The following is a 25,006-nucleotide window of genomic DNA, read 5'->3' as shown; positions in this document are numbered from 1 at the left end:
TTTATTATATAAAAACAACAAAGCATAGCAATCATACAAACAATCCTGTGCTTAATTAAAAACAACCGTAATTTTTTTAATTGGGCTTAAAAAGAGTTGTTACTAATACTTACTCATTGGGCTTTATTTCACTGTCAATTTCTGAGCCAAAGCAAATCCCAGCACGACCCAATCATTTGTCCCGACGCATCGTATCGCATTAGCAATAAATTAACGGTCCCATATATTTTGAAATTTGAAAAAGTATAATGTTGCCCAGGAGTAGTAGTACCCACCACCATACAAGGAAAAAAACAAGAACCAAGAGCATATAACAAAAGTAAACACACCCGCTCCAATTCTTTCTTCTTTTCCATTTTAAAATTCAATTCTTCAAAACACTGAACCAACAAACCTCTAATCCAAGTTCGCTTTCTTCATCTTCTCTTAGTTTCTTTAATTCAAGAAAGAAATGGAAAACACTGGCCAAGATTTTCTTGATTCAATACTCTGCATTTCGGGTTCAAAGCTTATTCAATCAGGCTTAATAACCTCTCATATCACAGGTTTGTTCTCTCTCCCCTTCTTTAATCTCTAAGCTGTGCGTTTCTTTTTCATTTTCTTGTATACAGTTATCATTGTAAATCAATCAAGAATGGCATTGAGTAAATGGTTTGAGTTCTTGAAACAGAGAAACCATTAATATTTACAAATGCCGGAGGCGGGAGTATAAAGCTCAAAGAAAGGAATTTCGAGATTGATATTGAAGAAGATAAGAATTTCAATGGAGGAGATGTTTTGAGAACAGAAGAAAGTATAATAAACGGTGGTGATTTACCTATTATTTACCAGTCTGCTAGATTTGGTAGCTTCTGTTACCAATTTACTAGTCTACCTACTGGAGATTATTTTGTCGACCTTCACTTTGCCGAAATTGTAAATACTAATGGTCCTAAAGGAATGAGAGTATTTGATGTCTTTATCCAAGAAGAGAAGGTAAACAATAAGGGCTGTGCTTTTTTTTTTTTTTTTTGTGTTTATGTACCTGTACTTTCTTGTCTGTATTTAACACAATTCTGAAAAATTAAGATTGCTGAGATTAAAAAAAATGAAATTGGCAGGTTATATCCGAGCTTGATATCTATTCAATTGTTGGAGCAAACAAGCCATTGCAAGTGCTGAATGTTTTGGTATCCGTTGGGGAAGATAGGGAAATTTTGATAAGGTTTGAGGGTATTCTTGGAAGTCCAATTGTGAGTGGGATTTGTATAAAGCAAGCACCAGAATTTCCTTGTAATGTTTTCTTGTCCATGATATATTTTGTATATAATAGGTTGGATGTGCTAAAATATAATCATAACGTGCTTTTTTTCTTTTTCCAATTTTCTAATGTAGCATTTGAGGAGAAACATGAGCATATAATATGTGACAATTGTGCCACTGAGATAAAGATTTCGCAATCTCAGGTTAGATGTGCAAAATTGTATTGCAATTTAGGGTTTCAATTTTTGCTTATATTAGTTTTTAAATATGAATTACATATACAGAAGAAGGTTGCAACAGCAAAATGCATATCTAAATATGAGAAGAAGATAGAAGAGTTGAATGCTCTATGCCAAGTTAAGGCAGATGAATGCTATGAGGCTTGGATGTCACTGACAGCTGCAAGTCAGCAGCTAGAGAAGGCTAGAATGGAAGTTGATAATAGGTTCTTTCAGAATATGTGCTTAGGTGAGGTGTAGTCCAATTTGATATTTGAGATTACTTGGGATGTAGAATTATTGGTACTAAAATCATGCATATTGTTTGTTTAGATCAAGCACTCAAAAAGCAATCAGCAGAACTAAGCGATATTTCTGGTCGATATAAATGTGATAAGTTATCTTGGTTTGCAGCTATTGAAAAATTGGAAAAGCAAGTTCAGGTATTTTACGTAAATCATTTGTTTAAGCATGTTATTCTATGATTTGGATAGACGGTGATACAACAATTTTAATTTATATATACAGATGATGAAGATAGAACAATCTCAGCTATCTCATGAGGCTCATGAGTGTGCTACTTCAATTTCTGATTTGAATAAGATGATATTTTCGGTCCAAGCATTAGGTATGTTTACATTTAAAATCAAAGTATTATGTGTGTCCTAATACTTCATTTCTATTTTTGTTTCTTAGTATGTTGATCTTGCACCTCTATATCTATCTGAATTATAGTTGATCAGTATGATGATCTCAAGTTGAAGTTTAACAAAGAGCAAGCAGAGAGGAAAAAGCTTTTTAACCAAGTTCAGGAAGCAAAAGGTATATTTAATGTCTTAAAGTTTAATATAGTCTTAATGTTGTGGAGTATCAATCATGAGTTTTCTTATTAACTTTATATTTCAGGAAACATCAGGGTATTTTGCCGTTGCCGTCCGCTAAGTATGGAGGAGACATCTGCTGGGTATCAAACGGTGGTAGATTTTGATGCAGCAAAGCATGGGGATCTTGGGGTAGTAATGAGTAGTTCAACAAAGAAAACTTTCAAATTTGATAGAGTTTTCACACCTAGGGATGACCAAGGCAAGCACTACTGCACCAGTCAAGCACATTTCTTTTGGTTGGTAACTTTTAGAGATGCACAGGCTCTATTTAGTCGCGTCCAGATACTGGGTTTACAGTGCATTACTCATTGCTTACTTTGTATTTATATTAAGAATTTTAACTCTTCTTGTCCAGTCCTGAATAGCTGATGAGAACTTTACTAAATGAACTCTCTAAATTATTGGTGGTTCATTTGGTGAACAGTTAGTCAAAACCTCAAAGAGTTCTAAGAGAGAGTAATTTGACCAAATCTCTTTGTGGTTCAGATGGTAACAATTTTGACTTGAAATTTTCTTCTGTTGGAACAGTTGATGTATTTGTAGATGTTTCTCCCATGGCGATTTCAGTCTTAGATGGATATAATGTGTGCATATTTGCTTATGGTCAAACTGGAACGGGAAAAACCTTCACTATGGAAGGAACAGAGGGAAACCGAGGTGTCAATTACCAGACTTTGCAAACTTTGTTCAGAATTGCTGGTGAAAGGAAAGAAACTGTCAAATATGACATTTCTGTAAGTGTGCTTGAAGTTTATAATGAGCAAATCAGAGACTTGCTTGCCACCTCACCAACAGCTAAGAGGTAAAGTCATTATCCTGCACATTCCATTCAATTCTCATTGATAACCTTGGTAATTTTTTTTTCTCAAGTTGCAAATAGTATTACCTTATAATTTTGTCTTTAAAAAAGTCATTTTTTGATGAATTTAGCTTGATTCATATTGGGTAGGTTGGAGATAAAGCAATTCTCCGAAGGAGTTCATCATGTCCCAGGGCTAGTTGAAGCAAAAGTTGAGAATATTAAGGAGGTCTGGGATGTTTTGCAGGCTGGAAGCAATGCAAGGGCTGTAGGATCAAACAATGTCAATGAACATAGTAGCCGATCTCACTGGTAAGTGCCAGTTTGAACTTACTAATCATGATTAAGCTGTTACATTCTTTGCTCAATTTTAGCTCTTGTGATGTTTGTATTCTGCTCGTCTATTATTTCTGAACTTTCATTCCCTTTCTGTTGGTGCATTGCTCGATGGTAAGAACTTATTTTTGAACTTATGCATGTTAAACCAACTATATAATTCCTCAATTTCAGCATGCTTTGTACAATGGTAAGAGCAAAGTCTTTGATAAATGGTGAGTGCACCAAAAGCAAGCTGTGGCTCGTGGATTTGGCAGGCAGCGAGAGGCTAGCAAAAACTGAGGTGCAAGGTGAACGACTCAAGGAAGCTCAAAACATTAACAGATCACTTTCTGCTCTTGGTGATGTAATTTCTGCATTGGCAACTAAGAGCAGTCATATTCCGTACAGGTCTGATTTGAATCTTGCTTAGTAAGTTATAGTCATAACTTGCTTATGTATTATTCTGACTGCTTAAATTTTCCTTGCTTTTAGGAACTCAAAGCTCACACATTTACTTCAGGATTCATTAGGTTAGTAGCTAGATGAGTAAATAGTGGATGCCGAAGCTCTTACTTTTCTCAATGCATAGAAACTTTCATATTTAATGCATTGGATAGCTTCTGTTAATTTTATACCTCAGTTTTATGAACATGACACAGGGGGTGATTCAAAAACCATGATGTTTGTGCAAATCAGCCCTTCTGAACGTGACCTGGGAGAGACTCTAAGTTCTTTAAACTTTGCAACCCGAGTTCGAGGGGTTGAGCTAGGTCCTGCAAAGAAGCAGATTGACCTGGTTGAGCTTCAAAAATTGAAAATGATGGTAAGCTAAAAGATAATAACTATTTATTAGTGCTATTATTTTTTTGGGACTAATATTTGGTTTCTTTGTTTATTATGTACTTCGATAACTCTGTGTAGCTTGATAAAGCAAAGCAAGAATTGAGATCTAAAGACGATGTCATGTACAAGCTAGAAGAGAACTTCCAAAACCTTGAAGGTAAGGCCAAAAGCAAGGATCAGCTTTGCAAAAACCAGCAGGAAAAGACTAACGAACTGGAGCGCCAACTTGCAATGAAGACAGAGTTATGTGGAAAGCTGGAGAACCAGCTGTTACAACTTTCACAAGGAATGAAGGGGAAGGAGGAAATTTGCACAAATTTTCAGCAAAAGGTTGCTTGTCATTTCTTACGCTGTCATCTTCAACTTTTGTGACCTAACGTCTATAATATGATTTTCGGTTTTGTTTTGTCCAAAGGTAAAGGAACTTGAGAACAAGCTGAAAGAGCGTGAACAAGCAGAGTCTGTGAATCTTCAGTACAAGGTTTTTTCAACTCATCTTATGATAGAAGTTCCTCTTCCCATCTCTTGCTAAATTTCCTGCTGTATATTCGGATAACGTTTTGCCGTTGTCCTGCTGCTTTATATTTGGGCAGAGGTGGAAGGGCTGAATTGCTATTGAAAGCATGAATCAGTCAAAAGCTGACAACTTGTTAAATGGCAGCATTTGCTATTATTTCTACTTGGTTCTCTACAAATATACGAATCAAACGTGTAAAAAATGAGCTTAGGTGCTCAAAGTTGAGGCCAGATCATTGATAACTTTTCATACCCTGCAGGTCAATGAGCTTGAGAACAGAATGAAAGAAAGAGCACAGGAGTTTGAGATTCATTCAAAGATGCTCCAACAAAAGGTATTCCCAAACTACTTGCATGCAATTTTTACTCACGTCGGCATGGACATGTTCAGTGCGATATCGATGCATTTTCTCTTGTTACAGATTAGGGAGCTCGAAAACAAGCTGACAATGGAAAGAGACTACTCGGATCCCCGGTTGCTCCAACAAAAGGTATTATTTCAACTGAGGTGAACTTGGAAAAACAAATGCATAGCTGAAATAGTAAGAATGTGTCTTTTTGTTGACTGGTTATGGTAGATCAAAGTTCTTGAAGAGAAGCTCAGAGAGCATGAACAGGGAGAGTGTATATCAAAACTATGGTCTGCTGAAAAGCTAGGAGCCACTCCAATTCAAACCACATCATCTAGATTAGGTGATGTTGATTCCTCTAATCGGAGGAGCTTGAGTGCTAGCAACCGATCAATGAACCAGGGTTCTCTATTGCTCAAGGGACCCGATTCCCTTCGTGAAGTGAGGAGAAAAAGAGACATCCCAAGCAAAGGGACGGAGAATAATTTCTTGTTAGCAACTTCTTTACTTGAGAAGAAGACATCGTCCCCACAAATAAGCAAATTGAGGCATCTTGACCCGTCAAAAGTACTGTCAAGAATTACAAGAAATGCTAAACCGACCATTAATGGTCAAACGGCATACTCTAGGAACAACACGAGGATCAACAGAGACCAGGTCACGGGGGTAAAGGACAACAATAATAAATTGAAGGTTTGGTTAAGGTAGTTTAGGTGGTGTATGGAAGTGCTTTTTGTTTGTCCTACACCTTATTGTATTGATTTGAAATCTAGGTCAGGAACTGTAATTTTGCAGAAATCATTTTCACTGTAATCTTTCCGTGCATATGTATATATAGTTATTCTTTTCATTAGTGTGGAGTGGTATCATTCCGAAAACACTGGTTGAAGTTGTATTTTTTAATCTAAATACGAGTGAAAATTTTCAAGGCCAATTTAATAGGTCTTGTATGAAGAACATTACATCAACGGCTTAATGCATATCATCAAATGTAGAGTAGAATCCACACATGTAAAGTAGAACCAAAGCCTTAATTTAATAGGAGTAAAATATTAAGTTTCAGTCCCCTCCTTAGAGCATAACATTTTATAGAGACTAACTCCTTTGGATGTTCTTTGAGCCAATATATTAGATCAGAGTGCTATAAATTTATATATTCACTTGGATCTAAAACTAAACAAACATTCTAGCAGTTAATAATGTAATCATATATAGATGTAATTCAAAAATAATTTTTGTTCTATTTTTTAAAATCTTATGTCTAATTCCAATCTTACTGTTTTTTAATAATTCTATTAATATTTTAAATTTTTAAAATTAACAATTCAATTTATTAAAGGAAAACTGCCAATAAAAATTAATTTGACTACAGTTGACTTTCTTATATTTAATATTTAATAAATTAATAAATTTTCAAGGACTAACTTTGTTAATTGAAATTAATCGTAAAAGATCGATCGTAGACATGGTCCATCTAAATCATGCCTAATTTAATTAGTCAATATAAATTAGTAAGTGAGCCTAATTGAATCAATTTGAATATTTGATTATCTCTTATAATTATTAATTATTGATTAACTAATATATCTAAACGAGTTATTAGATTTAATTAATTGGCTAATTGATAATTAAAAAGTTTATTAAGCCGACAGCTTGGCTTTGAAAAAAATATAGTTCGGAGAGCAAAATGTCTGAATAGGGAATGGTTCTTAGGACGACAACTCTCTAAAATATGGAGATGCAATAGTGAATAGGAGAGAGAGCAATTTGTAACATATATATGGTAAGAATTAGATCTAATTACATAAAGTGCTTTTTAATTGTCTGATTTTGAAGTTTAATAGAATTCGAGCCAAATAATGACTTGAGACTTTCACATGATTCAAATCAAGTCATTAGATATTAATATTCTAAAATAGTGAATTAAGTATAAAAATGACATAAATAATTATAAAAAAGCCCATGTGTCGAGCATAATCAATTGTTATTATGCCGCTTTCTCAATTTCACCTGATAATTTATCCATAATTTGATGCGTGTATAATTAAAATATGATAGATGGATCTCTGATTATATTTTTGACAACAGAAACGATCATAAACCGATAACACGAATTGACTTGGCTCTAACCCGACCCATGAAAACCGCACTGGTTTGGTGCTAAACACTTCACATTCTATTCAACATAAAATAAATACCAAATAAATATGGGCAACAATGAGTTGGCGAAAAGGGCTACCAAAGAAAGAATGGGAAAGTTGCAAAGAAACAAAACTCACAGATTGGCAAATTAAAAACTGCCAGAAGCATTTCCCATAATCCAATATTGTACTGTACTGTACAATTATATTAACAACTCAGCATCTTATAGCACGACAGCCTGTGACGTATGATATTTTTATCTACACAGCTATTCATTCCCCACTCCACATTTAACCAAAACCAAACCCTTCATTGGCTTCATGAATGGCAAGCAGCAATCTCTCTTCTAGGTGCTGTTTTGATGGATACTCTGGTAAATCCAACTGATTGAAACTGCATTAAGATGATTCGCATCAATATTATGTTAGCATGCTATCATTTAACCACAAAAATATTTAATTTGGGCCGCAAGTCAGCAATCAGAGTGTATGTTTTACCAAGTATGAGCAGAAGGCAAGTGATCAGGGCTTCCATATGCCTTGTGTATTTGGAACTTTTGCGAACCTGAGATTCCTTGAAGCGCACTGAAGCCTTCCAAAGGCACCTGAACAATTCGAGAATTCAGAAATTGGCACCAGTAATAATTTCAAACACGAAAGCATTCCTAATCTAATTAAGCATGCAGATGGACCAAAGCATTAATAACCATATTAAAAAGATTGAAGCCTGTATTCTGGGATGTAATCTGGGTATATGAGCTCAAATCAGTCATTAAAAATTGCTCAAGGACAAAATGCAATGTAGGCATAAATATAAGATAAAAAGAACAAACCCAGCAGAGGTAGTATACCTTTGAGGTGCCAGTTACAAACTGTAGAAGGCGAGCCTTATCCTCCTTGCTGAACCCTTGAACAACCTCCCAAAACCATTGTATGACAGGGGATGCAGCACTATATCCGGAATACTCAGTGTTTGCCCTCATGTCATCCACTGAGACATTCATTGAGGACCAATTATTAAATTTAAGAGTCCCAACTCAAATGTTGCAAAATAATTTACTGTGGAATGTATAATAGGAAAGAAATGAGAAAATGACAACTGAAAGAAACTCACAATCAATATCTGGAAGCCCACTTATTAACAATTCTAATTCCTTGTCATTAAAGATGGATATCAAATCTCTCAAAATTAGTTCATTGAATCCTTCCATGAAGGCATTTATTTGAGGACGAATAGCAGTCGTCAACCGATGCTCAGCAACTAAGTCAACATATTGGTGCTTATTCTCCTCTGTGACTTTAATGTTACGTCCACCAGGAATGAGTTCATGGTCAGTTACCTGCATCATGTTCACCGAGATTGATTAAAAATCACATCCAAGAACAAACAATATAGAAGCAGAGTGGAGAAACCATTACTTCTGTTCTTTCATACAGTATAAGCTTCTCCTCATCAGCATCAATACTGAATGTAAGGTCCAGAACGTCGCTTATATCATTCTGCAAAAGCCAGACAAATTTAACCGTTTAAGCAATGCTAACTGTTGGAGAAGTACCAAGTGAACAAAAAAGAGATAAAGCTGGAAAAGGACGATTCAGCAAACCTCAAGCATCCACTTAAGGTTTTTAAAGTAGTCAGGATCAATAGCTTCAATATCATGGTATGTAACTTTAGCTCCTAAGATATGCTTGTAGAAAGATCGAGTGAAATGAACATCCAAGAGCTGTCCATCAAAAAGAGCTTTCCCCACCTACATAAGACGACAAGCATTAATCAATAAAGTGCAATTTCAAAAAAAAAAAAAAAGAAAAATAAAAAGAAGCAGCATCTGAGAAACTAATACTCACAACTCTCCCAATAAATTTGAAGTATGACAAATGTTCTGTTTGGTACACAGAGTTGGGGTTGGGCTGAAAAGTCGATTCATTGCCTACTGTAGTAAAAAGTAATGCTCCCTTGTCAAAAATAACCCTAGACAAGAGCTGATACCATTCCCTTGTAAGTCCACCAGCATCAATGCCTTCCTCCCCTTGAAAGTGAACAGTCAACCTCCCTTTCAAATCTTGGGTTGACCTCATGCGTAGTTGGTTGTATGAATCTTCAAGGATATATGCTCTTCTCACGGAAATTCTCAAAGGACTTTGATGATGATCATGCTGATGCTTTATTTTTGATCTGAAGTGAGATCGTTTATTATCAAAATCAACAAAGCGGGGAACCTTCAGCATAAGTGAGAAGGACTTCTCAAGCAACCCAGGATTTTGGCGAATGAAAGCATTAAGAAGCTTCCTGTGTTTCTCAGAAAACTTCACAAAAGCAACATTTTTTTCATCAATTTTCAAAACAGGGCCTGAAGGTTTTTGCTGGGCAGCAGGCGTGCTCAGATCCTCCACTTCAGAAACTGCACCATAATCATGACCGGAACCTGGCCGTGTAGGATGTAACTTTTCACACATTACAAAGAAGGACTCGATGTATGGTAAGATGTTCTGAGATCCTGCAGGGAGTGGAGGTGTTACACCAGATGGTTTTGATGTGGAAGTTCTAGGAATTAGGAGATCAGGTGCAGATTCCGAGTAGCCCTCAATTTTGCTTATGCAAGTGCTCAGTTCCAACCACAAAGGTTCTAGAGCTGCATTGATGTCAGACAGCTGAGAGAGAGAGGCACTATGCTCCTTCTCTGTAAGAATCTGCTGGTCCTTCTCTTTCTCAACTAGTGAGGCGACAAGTGAGCTTAATGCTTGTAGAACTCTCAAAATTGCAGCTCCATCAGAAGATGTTGTCCTAAGAAGTGCTTTTACTTCTTCACCAAACAGGCGTAGCTCGTTCATAGCAGATTTGGTCAAGTTTTGTACAGCATCTGCTAGCTCAGTAACAAATAGATGACTATGCATTGGAGCACTTGCTACCAACTTCTTCATTACCTCCGCCACAAGAGTATATGCATTATCTGACAAGCTGAGAAGGGAAAACAGTGTGTCAAACCAAGCATGTGAGAATGTAGATCTATGATTATAATAATTTAATAATAACAATTAACACTAGTAGACTATAGGTAATGATAATCATAAAAAAGTAAATTAGAAAATAAAAATTTGTCAGCTTAATTGATCTTGGTCCACGACAAATATTTGCAACACAAATAAGTGTCTAGGCAAAAGAAAAAAAGGAAAAGAAAGTAAGAAAACCCTGAAGTGGACAAGGTCAATAGATATTAGCACCCAAAAAAAAAAATGCAGCAGCAAAAAAGTATAGACAATAAGTATGATCTCCAGCATACCCTTCCCGAGCAAGGAATGAGCACAGAAGTCGAAGTTCTGCTTGTGGCAGGTTCAGCAGTACACTTTGGGTATCACATTCATTATTTGCACCAGGAGTTGTGGATTTGGAGGAATCAATGGCTGTTGATGAAGAAATAGCAACCCCTGCAGAAACACTACCAACTTCTGTATTTACTCTAGCATCTGATGTGGACATTTGGTGAGGGGATGGTCGTTCAGTAGCAGCCCCAGATTTATCCAATAAACTTTGCTTGCATTCAGCACTGTCAATTATCACCTCCAATAAGTTAAGCAGCTGTAAGAAACAGAGAAGAGAGTGTCAAATGAAATCTCCATTTCAACTACATAAGGATGTGAAAAGAAACTATCTTAAGCAGAAACCAAACATCAAATGTTTAAAAGCATCACCTGCTCAAGATGTGCTATGCTTCTTGAATAAAGAGGTTGATTTAAGAGGCTCAAAAGCAACGCAATAGAAATATATCCTTCCTCATGATGCTTGGGATTGTCTTGAAACTCTTCAACTACCATCACAGCCTTACCACGTAATTTATCAGAATTCTCTGCCTGCTGTAGTGCAGGGAGAGGAAGCCTAGACTGAAGCAAAATTCTCGCCACATAGGGATGGTTTCGAGCCAAGTAAGTCAGTGTCTCAAGGATACGTCGAGATACTAATGGTGGAACCCCTATAAAGCAAACAGCATAACATATAATAGTAGGTAATTGCAGCCACTTCTGCATTAGATAAAATCATGGGACAAAACAGAGAAATTCCTCAAATATAATTCTTTGCATGAATGATCTAACTGAAAATAGAGTAATGGACTTTTGATGGGATTAAGATTCAAATCTAAACATTAGCAAACAAGTAAAAAAGACAAAAGTCACCTGAGCTTCCCACAACTAATAAAACTTCAAAAAGATTCGAGAACAGTATAGATTAGAATAGTGCCAAAATGACTATCATGATCCAAAAATATCTTTTTAATGAATCTGTTCTAGCAACTAAAAAGGGTCACTCAAACAGTTAAATCAAATAAACTTTACCATCGAAAGTTTGTGGACGAGAATACATCACATTGCTCTGGCAAGCATAAAGGCGATATGATGGTTCAGCAGCATTTAAATAATTGGCAGGCTTTCTTGTATCAAGCATCAGCATGTCCATCAGGATTTTTACCAGAGAAGTTCTGGTCTCACCATGAGCACACAAATTCAACAGAAGCTTCTGCAGAGGACCTTTATATAGCGGCTGCAAAAATCTTCCTTTTATTAGTATATAGAACAGGAGACTGCACAAGAAAAGGAGAAGTTTTAATAAATGAGTACCTGAACAATGCGGAGCACCCGGATCATTGCTTTGAGAGATTCTGTCTCAACAAGAGGAGCTCCATCAGCTTCTACAAGCTTAGTAGTGATAGACCTGCGTGAGCCAGTCCCAGCTCTCTCCAAGCTGTATCCAATACCTTCACCCCGGCGTGAAGACTCGCCCCGTCGACTTCGAGGATACATGCCAAAGAGTGTACGATTATGATAACGGTGTGCAAATCTTTCACGTAACATGTTTGCCTCCGCAACCAGAGCAGGAGTGAGATTGGCAAGAATAGCATCAGATGATGTTAGGAGAACCTAAGGGCAGAGATAATAATTACACATCTTACACTTACAGTTACACTTGCACATGTCAAGTTCATATGACGATAGTAGAAAAAGGACTATACCTCTTCACGCAAATCTGAAGGAAATGTTGCAATAATAGAGACTGTGTCCATTTCAACAGGTTGACCTTCCAGTTCATGAGATTGATGAAGCCTTTGTGCTTGCTGTTGTGCTAAAACTTCTGCTCGGATGTCGGGTGGAAGGGCTGCAAGGAACTCTGGATCTATATCTCCTGAGTTTTGTTGTTCAGCATTTGTAGGCTGTGCCACTTGACCTTGTTGAGCAGAAAGAACTTCAGCTCGCAACTCCTCAGGAAGGGCGTCGAGGAATGCTGGATCAATTGATCCAGAACCAGCCTCGCCACCAATTTCCTGCTCCACCGTTGGACCATCTTGATCTGCTTCTCTGCTTGAATTTTCTGGAACTTCAGTAACACTATGAAGAGATGCATCCCTCCCGCTTACAGCTGTAGAATTCCCAAAAGAAACATTTGTTCTTCTTGTCCGAGTTGCCTGTGGATCCAAATGCATTCTATCTGCTGAACCTTGCCTTTCTCCACCATCATCATGGCCATCGGCACTTCCAATTTCAACATCTAGGCTTCGAAGGCTTTCTCCTAAAGTTGCCCCACTTCCGCTACTTTCTTGGCTCACTGCTTCAACATCACGGACAGTGGCATCATTCTGTTCAAATTGCATTTCAATAGACTGTGAGTGAGAATCACTTGTCACTGGTCTCATTTCAGAATTGCCAGATCCAGCCACTGCCACAGAAGAGGGAGGAAGTGCATTGCTGCTCCCATTATTTACATTGTTCTCAACAGGGACATCAGGCTGTGCTGCATCCGGTTCATGTAACTGGGCAGCCTCTCCATTACTTGTAGGTTCCACCGATGATGTATTCTGATCAGAAGATTTCTCAGGAGCTGGTCGCCTCAACTGAGAAACAAGCAACTCCTCTAGGCCTTGGGGTAGAGATGAACTAGATCCACCACTTTGCTGATTATCCTGACTCCACAAGTTCAAACGATGTCCATGGCGCCCATTCCTTAGTGACCGAAAAATAGTATCCAACTGAGATGAGGTATTCTCCAAGTTCCTATCTGAAAAGCCCACATCACGAGCATTATCTGGCCAGAGAGAGAATCGGGTAAACATTCAATTCTTAACTTATCCACATTCAAAATAAATCAAAAAATACAGACAGGCTGCTAAGCCAATCAGATGGAATTAATGTAAGAAAACGCTAGACAAAGTAACAAACAGCATCGTAACTTACCCAATTGTCTGGAAGCAGCTGAGTGTGAGGATGAAGGTCCAACTAAGAGGGGATGGCGTGAAGGGGCAGCACTGTCACCACTTCTACCGAGAAGACTGTAAATGGATGTAGTTCGTCCCTGACGTCTAGAACCAAAAACTTCAACTGGCATCACATGAAGAGTTTCATTAGGGAAGCTATGGTCTCTACCAAAAACCTCAATATGATCAAAAACATTAATCCCATTGATTCCCTCCTCCAGCCGAAGAATAACTCCATCATCATCTTCCTCCTCATCTTCATCATCTTCCTCCAACAATTCCTCATCAAACTCATCATCATCAATATCATGATCATCTTGGTCGGTGTCAGGATGTGGCAAGTGATGTACTTCATCCTCTTCCAGATCATTATGCTCTTCGTCATCTTCATCATCGTCATCCTCATCCTCATCCTCATCTACTTCATCTCCCTCATCCCCAGACATGTCCTCATCCTCATCTTCATCAATATTTTCCTGTCCATGAGGCTGGATTTCAAATCGGATTCCAACAGTATCCATGCCATTTTCAGGACCCCTCATATCCTCAGGAGTTTCCTGCATATAGTCATCATCCGGAGCAGGGGCAAAACCACCATCAAGATCTTGGTCGTGTTCCATATCATCTGTAGCAGCTTCAGACCGACCAAAGTTTTGAACAACATTAAATGATTCAATATGGTCTGCTGATACAGAATCATGATTGGATTGGGGCACAATTTCTACAGACTGGGATATGTCAGCAACATTCTCTGCTCTCCCTGATTGACTCTGAGGAGGTTTAGCTGAATTCTCACTCTTCCCAGAATTAGAATCTGCAGTGTTAACATGTTCTTTGGTCACCAATTCCAGAGCTTTAATAAGGCCAGTCACAAGTTTAGGCGAGTCAGAGTGATCCAGATCCAACACTTCAAGAGTTCGGGTCAGTGACCTAACCAGACCAACATCTATAAAAGTGGCAGAAGCTTCTGATGAGATGTATGAACCAGTAGGAGTGCGGGCAGCAAGAACATCATTCAGAAGATCAACATATGTCTGTATATCATTGGTTGGTGACCTAGAAGAACCATTGCATGAATCAACAAAGTCGCTAAAAATGGAGCTGATCTCTGTAAACACTCTCCTCCTTGCTTCCGTTGAGCGGACACAAGATGCTACCAAAAGCTGGCTTGCCCGGGTTGCCAGTTTATGCCTCCAGTCACCATCTACTTTCCTTTCCTTTTTTAAATTTCGAGAATATGGAATAAACTTGTGAAGAATATGTTGGAATATTCCTCCAGTGCATAAACCAGCAGAACCTTTCTGATGAGGACCTCTGCAGCTACTAATTTCAGCATCTCTTCTTAGCAGCACATGAATAGATGAAGAATACATCAACACTATTTCTGTTAAAAGCTTCAGGATAAATACAACCTTTGCAAGCATTGCAGAAGCTTCCTGGCTATTGCTTACATTCTCTTCAGACACAGTGGCTATGGCTTTTCCTTTCCCCTTCATTGCAGCAACATCAACATCCATATCAGTTGATGATGGCACATCATGCGGCACATCTATCACTGCTTCATCTTTCGAGGGAGGGACGAAACTACAGACTACATCCAAAAGAAGCTCAATCACAGTTACAAAGCTCTGAGGAGATTTTCTGTGTACTTTAGCACTCTTGGAAATTGAGTCATGAAATTTTCCATGAATATTCCCAGGAGCGAGTGTATTCATATTGCCCAAGGTAGTCCTCCCATCAGCTGTGTGTGATTTATCCTTTTCTAGTGCTTTCTCCTTCTCCTTCTCCTTCTCTTTGCTTCTATCTTTCTCACGATCCTTCAGTAACACAACATAAGGCCGTTCACCTACCATCTCAACTTGGCAGACTGACTGTGCAGCCTGCATAAAAATCACAGGATCCCGTGAGATAACAGAGTTTAAATTTAAAAGGAAATTGCGTGGAGTGACCCTTCCATTCGAATGTCTGTTGGCAGCAGCCACAAGGCTATGTTTTATCTCAGATTCCATTGCTTGCTGAAGAGTTTGGGGATCTTCAAGCACATGACGGATGATAGTAGCAGCAATATTGTCAAAACCAGGAAAGAGGCTACTTGTGGGCAGGTTTAGCAATGAACTTACACCCTCAGCTTCAAGAAAACAAACAGCAATAGAATGAGTTCTGGTGAGTGTGGAACATAGCTGCAAAACAGCATGCATTGTCTCAGATGGAAGCTGGTTCTTGATACAATGGCAAGCAATCTGAATAAGTCTCTTCTGCTCCTCAGCATCTATCTGCTCCATAGGGGATCCCAATGCAGATTGCAGCTTGTTTTGCTTATCCTCATTAATACTGATTGAGGTTTGCTGAGTGTTCAAATCATCTCGTTTCAACTGCTCAACAATTTCAGAATTCAATTTCTGATCCACCTGAAGTAGGCGATCCACAGCAAGAAAAGCTGTTGTCACCCACTTGGGTACCTGATGTTTCTCTTTTTCCACCAAACCAGAATCCCATTGTGAAAGTAAATCAGACACATTTTTAACAAGGTTACTCTTTAAAGCAATTTCTCGTGCTACTGCATCTTCATGAAGAATCAAGGCAAGAACATGAAAAAGTGCAGATAATATGGTACTATTCCTGCCATCGGAAACCAGGTTTCTATCCTTGATTTTGTCTAGAATAAAAGATATGACATTAGACCTATATTGGCCATCACCTTGTGAGCAAATCAACACAAGAAGGTCCCTAACTGGGAAAGCAAGAGGCTCTTTCACTTGAAGAAGCTTTATGCATGTTGATAACAGCTCATCAACAGGAGGAAGTTGGACCATCTCTTCTTCAAGCTGTTGACTATTGGCATTTGAATTATCTTCCTTTGCATCCGATTCTGAGTTACCAAGAGACATGGCAAGAGCACGAGCAAGTTCATCATCTTCTTGAGTTTCCTCAGGGTGAGAGAACAACCACTCCATTGCCAACTCCACACTATTTGATCCAACTTGCCTTAAAGCCTCTTCTGCCCTAGACCTGGAAAAACCCATCTCCACAATGGTTGAAATAGCTGCTTCGTTTGGAGGGGGTCCAGTAATTCGAGCACTGTTGTTACTGTTAGTATTTTTCACTTCTACACCTGAATAAACATGCCTAATGATAGAAATAACTGTACTGATGAAATCATTACTGCAATCGGTCAACTGAGGGTGAGTCCAAACAGGAAGTACTGCCTTCAGCACCATAGACTGAAGCACCTTAACAAATGTCTCGGCGTCCCGTGGAAATGGTGAACCTCCATTTCCCAAAGGTTGTGCAAGCAAGTGCTTTGTAAAAGGAGACAAAATAAGTGATGATGTCACCAGATGGTCCATAAGTTTACCATAGCTAGCTAAGGGACCATAAATCCATGAATGATCTGCATCTTCCTTATCCTCCTGTTTTGCATTTGCATCATCAGTCTCCATAGGGGATGCAGGAGCCCTATTAACTGCAAAAAGCAATTGACTGGTGGCCTCAAATGTGGTCAAAACCGACTGAACAACTCCACGTCCATATAAGCAATTTAGCAATACGGGATTACAAGAATCTGGCCTGTCCAGTAGAATGCCATCAATGAAATCAATAACCTTGCCAAAGTAGCGACACTTGGATGATATAGATACCTCTGATCCAGAAGAATTAGCATGACCACCAAAATTCATGTGATCTAGTGCAATGGAAGCAAAAGTACCAGCTACAACTTTTGAAGAAGGAGAAACATTCACAGTATCATCCCGTCGACGAGAAGGAAGTAGCATTGCCTTCCCTAACTCTTGAAACAAATGCATTATGTGAAAAGAAAGTGACCTCACCATGTCACAGCAAGAAGTATAATAGGATCTTTGCCTGTCATATTCCTTTTTACTGATAGCCCCAGCAGCATCTGAAGATTCAGAGTGATGCGGTTGATAAATGGAGCCAAAGCGGTTTAAGGAACCATCACTGCTCAACCTTTGTGGAAATCCGGTAGCACGCCCAAGATCACGGTACAGATTTATCAGGTCAAAAACCTGGGATTCAATACTCCAGCCTGATGTCCTCCTCCTCAACAACGGATCAAGGAACTGCCTGAAGGAATTAAATCGTTGATCTTCAGTTTCATTTGTATTCACTTCAGACTGTTGTGAATCTGCAGAAGAAACAGTACCATCATCTTCCATCTCAAGCTTTGCATCTTCAAGCAAAGCAATCTGCCAAAGAACCTCACGATGCACACGACCAATATCCTCAAGAACATCTTTGCTCCCATTTCCAAAGTCTGTAAGCAGTGCACTTACCCAGCGATTATCTTTTGAGGCAGCAAGAAACAGAAGGAACTCAACAAGGAAAAGTGAGGAAAAGATTCCACCATCTGGTGTAGCCCTGGAATCCAGCAAAAACGAACCTGAAACTGCATCAAATCCAGCTAAAGCTTTCTTCAGATGTTCCCTGAGAGAACAACAGAATGCACGCGCCAGAGGTGCAGAGTGGTGTTGAGTGAAACCCTTAAACACCATGGTGCTATGTAAAGCAATAGACATCCCTTCAGATGATTGAACAAAACTCGGCCTCAACAAAAGCTTGAGTAAAGCTTCAATTCCCGACTTCTCCACAAATAGACGACAGGTCTCTGAATTTTCCATTGTTCTGTGCAGCAAAACCATCAAATGGAAGATGCAAAGTTGAATGAACTGCTCATTACTGATGCCTTCTGTTCCAAATTCAGTTCCACCACCTAGACAGCAGTTCCCATCATTTTGCTTGTCTTCAGAGTCCATTTCCATTTCAGTATTCCCACTTTCTTTTGCTGATGAACCTGCAGAACAACTATCCCCAAAGGAAGCAATTCTACCAACAATCTCAATAATTATATCAACACCAGTGCCTCTCAGTGAAGACACATGACGCAAAAGCTCTTCAACAGCATTTGCCAAAGGAACAATGGCATCATTCATTGCTAAAACATATTTCTTGCTGGTGAAAATTTCAACAAGAAACCGTAAAGCTGAAGTTTCTTTTACTGCTTCTAAGCCTTTAGCGTTAAGACATATTGCACCAAGACCATTTGGAACACAAGTAAGAGCCTTAGGAGAAGGAAGTAGTCCAGCTACCACTGAGGATAAAAAAGCTTCCGGAAGACCCATTTCATGCAAAGTAGGAAAACAAGTTGGGTCCTTGTGGATAATTTCACTCATGACAGTCACAGCTGAATAGAAAATGTCACCCCCAAATTTATCTGCATTCCCATATATCAGTGACAAAGTAGATGGTAAAGAACTGTCATGGGAATTTAAGGATCTGGTATTGTTTGAAGGAGCATAAGTAGCAGATCCAAGTGCCTTCAAAAGAACCTTAATTAGCCTCTTCTGAGAGTAGATATGATCATCATTGTATCTTGAGCATTCACCAATGACCATTGAATTATCATTCTCCCCAGATGAGCCAATAATTCTATGTACTTCTATCTGTAATCTTTGAGCCAAAAGTTCTACTCCCCCTAATTCCCTAAGCAACGACACAGCTGAACTACTGTAATCCATGAGCTTTTGAAGGGCTTTGACAGCCAAATAAACGAGGTGCATGTGATTGGGATCTGAATCTTCCAAAAGAGGTAAAAATGTAGGCACCATTCCTGAGCCCCTAACGTTACTACCTGAAGCTGATGATGAAACAATATGGAGCAAATAGAATTGAAGAAGAGCTTCAACAAAGGCAAGAGAAGATGGATCACTAGAATTTTTCAAAGATAAAACAGCCCTCTGAAGCACATTAAGGAGAATCATTCGGTTCCCCACAGCAAAACTGATACTAGATCCACTCAGAATCCTTGCCCGCTCATGAGATGCAGAATAAGCAGCTAACTGAGCTCCTAAGGCAAGCATTGCAAGAGTTCTAATAATTCCAGGAACAGTCTCCTCTGACCGAACAATTCTAATCAGCTCATTTGTATACTCAGGCTCATTAGCAAAAAAGGATGTAAGTTCATCATTAGCATCACTAGACTGAACAAGCACAATGAATGCAAGGAGAGAAATCCTGCTGTACAGCCTGCATATTCTGGGAGAACGAAAAGCCCGGGCATATCTAATTCTGGTCAGCAATGAGAACCGCAGATCAGGGGGCACATTGTACTGCTCAATGCACTGTTTCATTAATAAAAGATCATCTTCCTTCCGTAAATGCAGATCTGGCATGTGTATAACTCTCAAGTTAGAACAATTTGCAATGCCACTATCCCCAGCACTTTCGGCATTGAGACCATGCAATTCAAAATATAGGGTGGAACCAATCCGGTTTTGTGACTTATCATGCTCGTTTTCTACCTCAGATGGGAACAAAGACAATCCTTCCTCCTGACTTCTCTCATTAGCCATAACACAAGAATACAAGCCCAAGCCCTCCTCCTTGCTTCCCCAGCCTTGTGCAAGGGACAAAAGAAAGCTGTTTACCGAACCACACCCAACCAACTTCCCATTCCCATGCAGTTTAGAAGGGTTGATTTTCACTAGTGCTGCAAGCGTTTCCAATGTAGCTATAAGAACTTCAGGATCTGTTGATGCTAGAAGGTGCTTGAAATGCTGAAAGGAGAAATGACCAATATGAACATATTATACTAAAGGAAAGATGACTGCACATGCTTACAACAAAAGTTAGCACATAAAGTAATCATATGAAAAATCAATTGACATAAGCCAACATAAAAAGAAAATATCAATAAAAGTCAGGACTCGATCATAAGCATACCTCTAGGCCATCAAATGAACTTTTATTGTGGCAATTCTCTAAAATTATTTGCATCACTCGTAATATTTGTAGAACTGCATGCTTTGGAAATGGACAGTCATTTTCTGAAATATTATCTGACAAGAGGAGGTCATTTCTACTAGACAAGTATGTCTTGAAATAAGTATCAAAGTGTAGAAACAAAGGTCTCCAATGATGAAAGTTCCCCTGTAAGATAAAGCATCTAATAAGCGAAAGTGGCTAAGAAAGGAAAAACAAGACAGTTCTTTTTTAATATGGGAAAGTGGGGTTGCGAAGAGAGAACTACACAGGGCAGGAAAATTCTTGCCTTTACCTTACTGTACTCCCACCGAAAGCCAGAAAGGGGTATCGCTATATCTTGCAAAGGACTTTGGATCACTTTGTCAATAAATGCTTTAATTTTAGGAGGCTGCAAGATTCAATACACGTCAGACCTTTCATACAAAAAAATGATATTAAATATTTACTGATTTCAATTACTGACAGAAGTTCCAAGGCTTCAAAAAAAAGATAGGAAAACAAAATGTCAATAACCAGCTTTTAAGGGAGAAATATCTGTCCACATACTTGATGCATGAGAAGCAACAACAATTAACAACTTTGGCATTCCACATTCACTAAATCAGTATATTCAATGCCATCCAGCACTTTGTGAACTCTAACCTGAACCTTTGTACCAGAAAGAATACCAAATAATGGCACTAACATATTGCTTTTTTTCTTCAGAAAAATAGTAAGAAAATATAAAACAAGCCTAGAAAATGAGAGCCAGCACCAACAAGCCATAAAGGGGTATGGCTATAGTATGGAATAACAACTGATGACGTGGTAATGTCATCATCAGGGGTAAAGGAATTTGGTATTACTGCACGTGAATAATTAACAAAAAACTTGAACAAGTAACAAACTATTACTGAGGAAAAGGCAATCCAAAATCTAGACAACAGAAGGAGTTCAGATATCATCTTGTGAAAGGGGGAATAATCAAGCCCTCCATAGCAGTGGGAAAGCAGAGGCTACAATGCCTTTTCAGTATGCATAGCGCAAGGGATTGGCTTTGTTCATTGCATCAGAGTACAGTCTAGTTCACAATGACTGGTTTCAGAGACAGGACTACATTAAATCGGACAGCCACAGATGCCAAGTGAATTATGAGAAGATAGAAATTGCATTGTGTGTGCATCATAAAGCAGGTAGAATAATATGTTTCTTTGAGATTTCTCTTTATTTCTTTTCTTGGCTAGGGATAAGGACATACAATGTTAAGTTATTGCATGCATCCAGCAGCACTCTGTCTTGTGGTTTTAGTTCTGGTTATGTTTTTACTTCAATGCTCAAAATATGAAAACTATCACCAATTCTTGCTTGGGCATGGATGTATAAGGAGAGTAGGAGACAAACATGCTAGAATATTACAAGAAAGAAGTCCTTTTATGTTAAATCTACTATTTATGCCCTTGTTAAGTAAGGTTAATCTTCCTACGCCATTTTGGAAGACTTGCAAACCAACAAAGGTTACTTTGCTTGCTAAGAGGCTGCATGGTAAGAAATCTAAATAATGCACAATCTCCAAGGATTGGTGAACTCTTCCTAATTCTTCAATCCCTGTAGCTAGTTTCTTTTCAAATTGTTAAAATAATTTTTTTTTAAATTGTTTAAGAAAAAACAATAGGAAAGTTTAGGAGGGAGAAAAACTTATCCAATGTCACTTAGATTCAGTGTCAATCTAGATATTTTGAGACAGTGACATAAGTACCAAACCTAAGAAAAATAAATGAGATTTTGAGTAAATTTATTTTATCAACAGACCACACTAATTCCAAAAACTGAAGACTTCATAAAAGTAATGAACCTTTCCCTCTTGACTTCAAAATGGCACAAGGAATATACAGCCAAGTACCATTACATATTGCAGGCCAAGAAATAAAAGAAAAATAGCATAAAATTTTGAAAAAATTAAACAATGCAATCAAAATATTTGAAATCTAATAATGAATAACTGAAAAAATACACAACAAAAAAAAAAAAAAAAACAAGGCATTGAAATTTCATGTGCCACGTCAAAGAGCTCAAATAAGATGAGTAGAATAAGGAGCAGCGCAAAGATTTAACTAATTAGGGTTAGGGATTTGCGTCTTTAAAGGCATTAGCGAATCTGGAGATTATACCCAAGAAAAAAAAAACGTAGATTTTAAACAAAAAATAAAAAAGTAATCTTGTCTATCCAAATAATCACTAATTAAGTAAACCTATAATTGTGTCTCCAAAAAGTACTCAATATTGCAAAACCCTGATCACTAAAAAAAGTCCAAAACAGATAAACCCATACGAAAAAAAAAAAGGATAATTACTTCAAAGGAAATATATAATTAACAGATGAATAAATAAAGTTCCCAAAAAGACAAAGGAAAGAGTAAACTTACAGGCTCAGAGTCAAGTTTAATAGAAGGGCCGATAACGCTTTCACCAGACAAAAGTTGACGAAGCCTAGAAGGCAAGCTCGATCTTATAGTAGCCATCGACTTCTTTCTTTTACTTTCAACTACTACTACTACTACTGTTAACAACACAAATTACATAAAATTAGAATCGGAAACTTTATAGAAGAAAAAAACACGAAATCCCTAAAAAAATAATAATAAAGCTGCGATTTTTAAAACAGGTAGACAACAAAAAGAGATAGATCAGATAAATATATTATTAAATTAAAGGTTACAGAAACAGAACCTGATAAAGGAGAGATAGATAAGCGATGGATGCATACACATCCGATTCCGAAGACTAAGACTGTAGAGAGAGAGAGAGGAAAAGGAAGAAGAAGGAAGAAAGAAGGAAGAGGAAGAAGGGGGAGGTGGGGTTGTATTGGGTTATGTTTGTTTGTGTTGTTTTGGTTTTAGTTTAGTTTAAATATAAGGTGGAATATTAATTACAGAAAATAAAAATTTTAATTAGGAACAACAAAAGAAGGTTTATATGTAGTGCGAGAGTTGCTTATAAGGGTTTGGGAATTCGGACTTTGGGTTTGGGTTTGGGTTTGGGTTTGCGTACCCTTCTGGCTTCTCTTCTTCGTTAAGAAAATTTCATATTTTAAAAATGACTGTTACGTTCCAAAAATTATGGCCTCTGCTAATTGCCTTTTATAAAAATTAAAAGAATTTTTTAGAAAAACATTGACATGTATATCTTATTATAATATGATTGTTTCATCAATTTTATATTTATTTTTTTATAAAATTACTCCTTAGTATTTTGAATTAAATATTATTCTAACAATAAATGACTCAAAACATGTGCTGTGAAATTGTAGCCATTTATTGTTAGAATAATATTTAATTCAAAATACCGATTTCAAAAAACAAAAATTAATATTAAGAAAATAAGATAAAAAGAAAACAAGAGAAGGAGTCCTATTAGTAAAAACATAGGTCTTAATAAGACAAAATCCAAGAATAAAAACCAAATATTTTATGATAATATTAAATTGCTTATACAAGATATTTGTATATGTTTAAACTCATACTAAAATTGTGCCAACCTAAGAAAAATGTTTAAATATTCTACTATTTTTGTTGTTACCAATATAACATAGACACGTATAAACATGACTAAGATATTTTTAAGATAAAATGGATTAATATTAAAATTCAATAATGAGACTAAATAGTTATTTAACTCCTAAATTTCTAGAAATCTCTACATATTATTTACAAACATAATTTTTTGTAATAAAATTAAAAAATATAAGAGTCATATATATATATAATTTATTTTTAAATAAAGATATTATTAAAGAAATTAAACTCTATTTTTATAAAATACATTAATTTTTCTTCTTATATTGCCTAAATATGAACTATTATATCCCTTAAATATATTAATAAATATATATATTTGATTTAGCATTATGTTATAAATTTTTAAAAATAATCTATGTCGTATTATGTGTGTATCCCGTATTTGTGTTTCTTAATGATAATTTTTCTTTATTTTAAACAACATTCAGTAATTTCTTAGATTTTATTTTTTGGTTATTATAAGTTATTTCGTTAGTAAGTTGAATAAAAAATAGTAAAATAACATATTCTATTTAAGGAATAATAAGGAAAATTAAAAAAAAAATTATTATGAGAAAGTGTGCTGAATATTTTTTACAGTCATTTTTTTCAGGATTTCTTCTTTCAAAACCCCTTTTACGATTTTGTTAAAATTTTATTTATACAGTTTTTTTTTTTGAAATTATATAATAGTATTTTTATTGATATTTTTTAGTATATTTTTATTACCATTAAATATATTTTAAATCTCATTTTAATTATATATATTTATGTATTTTAAATTGCATTTGATATTTTTTATATTATGATATATCTTTTAAAATATATATATATATTTTATTATTAAAACATACTAATTTCTATATAATATCATTCAATTCACAAACATCAAACATAAAGATATAAAAATAAAAACTATAAATTCATTTCACTTGATTGATTTCACGTTAATACAAGTTAAAAAAATCATATCTTATTCGCATCTTATAAGTATACTTTTAGTATATCTTTTTGGATGAAATTCTAAGTGGTAAATTCATGATAATACAAGTTAAAATAAATAAAAAATTTATATCTTTTAAGTACATTTTTAGTTTTTCTTTTAACGAAATTAAAAAAAAAAGATTTTAAATAAAAACTAAA

General features: G+C 36.8%; 2 protein-coding genes across 5 annotated transcripts; one reads left to right on the top strand and one right to left on the bottom strand.

Annotated features, from left to right (window-relative positions):
• Positions 1–85: 85 nt before the first annotated feature.
• On the top strand, positions 86–6,132 carry LOC8280346 (kinesin-like protein KIN-14R). 4 transcript variants are annotated; one of them, XM_048370956.1, is made up of 19 exons: positions 86–319; positions 431–545; positions 671–975; positions 1,101–1,272; positions 1,375–1,445; positions 1,527–1,710; positions 1,794–1,903; positions 1,989–2,088; positions 2,196–2,282; positions 2,367–2,543; positions 2,873–3,146; positions 3,294–3,455; positions 3,654–3,869; positions 3,954–3,991; positions 4,121–4,284; positions 4,383–4,634; positions 4,720–4,785; positions 5,081–5,311; positions 5,399–6,132. In XM_048370956.1, exons 2-19 carry the CDS (start codon positions 452–454, stop codon positions 5,876–5,878), a joined length of 3,183 nt encoding a protein of 1,060 aa, XP_048226913.1. In that variant the 5' UTR covers positions 86–319; positions 431–451; the 3' UTR covers positions 5,879–6,132. The 4 variants fall into 4 exon arrangements, with proteins under 4 accessions (XP_048226913.1, XP_002527363.2, XP_048226914.1 ...); XM_002527317.4 differs by having other exon boundaries at positions 86–545; positions 5,081–5,155; positions 5,243–5,311; XM_048370957.1 differs by having other exon boundaries at positions 86–545; positions 1,530–1,710.
• A 1,320-nt stretch (positions 6,133–7,452) lies between these two features.
• On the bottom strand, positions 7,453–23,196 carry LOC8280345 (E3 ubiquitin-protein ligase UPL2). The gene is made up of 17 exons (XM_015724295.3): positions 23,037–23,196; positions 22,733–22,866; positions 20,623–20,718; positions 20,289–20,495; positions 13,531–20,122; positions 12,315–13,381; positions 11,923–12,222; positions 11,641–11,845; positions 11,002–11,279; positions 10,593–10,888; positions 9,160–10,270; positions 8,916–9,062; positions 8,731–8,811; positions 8,426–8,651; positions 8,163–8,302; positions 7,810–7,916; positions 7,453–7,705 (listed from the first exon to the last, which is right to left on the bottom strand). The coding sequence occupies exons 2-17, from the start codon at positions 22,826–22,828 to the stop codon at positions 7,603–7,605; spliced, it is 11,052 nt and encodes a 3,683-aa protein (XP_015579781.1). The 5' UTR covers positions 22,829–22,866; positions 23,037–23,196; the 3' UTR covers positions 7,453–7,602.
• Between the last annotated feature and the right edge of the window lie 1,810 nt (positions 23,197–25,006).

This window comes from Ricinus communis, chromosome 2 (assembly GCF_019578655.1).
Source record: "Ricinus communis isolate WT05 ecotype wild-type chromosome 2, ASM1957865v1, whole genome shotgun sequence".
NCBI classification, from domain to species: Eukaryota; Viridiplantae; Streptophyta; class Magnoliopsida; order Malpighiales; family Euphorbiaceae; genus Ricinus; species Ricinus communis.
This window is presented reverse-complemented; position numbering and strand designations above follow the sequence as displayed.

What these genes read in the sequence shown, in the direction of transcription:
- LOC8280346 (XM_048370956.1), top strand. Translation starts at nt 452, where the DNA reads ATGGAAAACACTGGCCAAGATTTTCTTGATTCAATACTCTGCATTTCG. An exon ending in CACACCTAGGGATGACCAAG is followed by an intron (nt 2,544 to 2,872) that starts GCAAGCACTACT and finishes CTGTTGGAACAG; the next exon opens with TTGATGTATTTGTAGATGTT. An exon ending in CATAGTAGCCGATCTCACTG is followed by an intron (nt 3,456 to 3,653) that starts GTAAGTGCCAGT and finishes CCTCAATTTCAG; the next exon opens with CATGCTTTGTACAATGGTAA.
- LOC8280345 (XM_015724295.3), bottom strand. Translation starts at nt 22,828, where the DNA reads ATGGCTACTATAAGATCGAGCTTGCCTTCTAGGCTTCGTCAACTTTTG. An exon ending in CTTCAGATTTGCGTGAAGAG is followed by an intron (nt 12,223 to 12,314) that starts GTATAGTCCTTT and finishes CTCTGCCCTTAG; the next exon opens with GTTCTCCTAACATCATCTGA. An exon ending in TACTGTATGAAAGAACAGAA is followed by an intron (nt 8,652 to 8,730) that starts GTAATGGTTTCT and finishes AACATGATGCAG; the next exon opens with GTAACTGACCATGAACTCAT.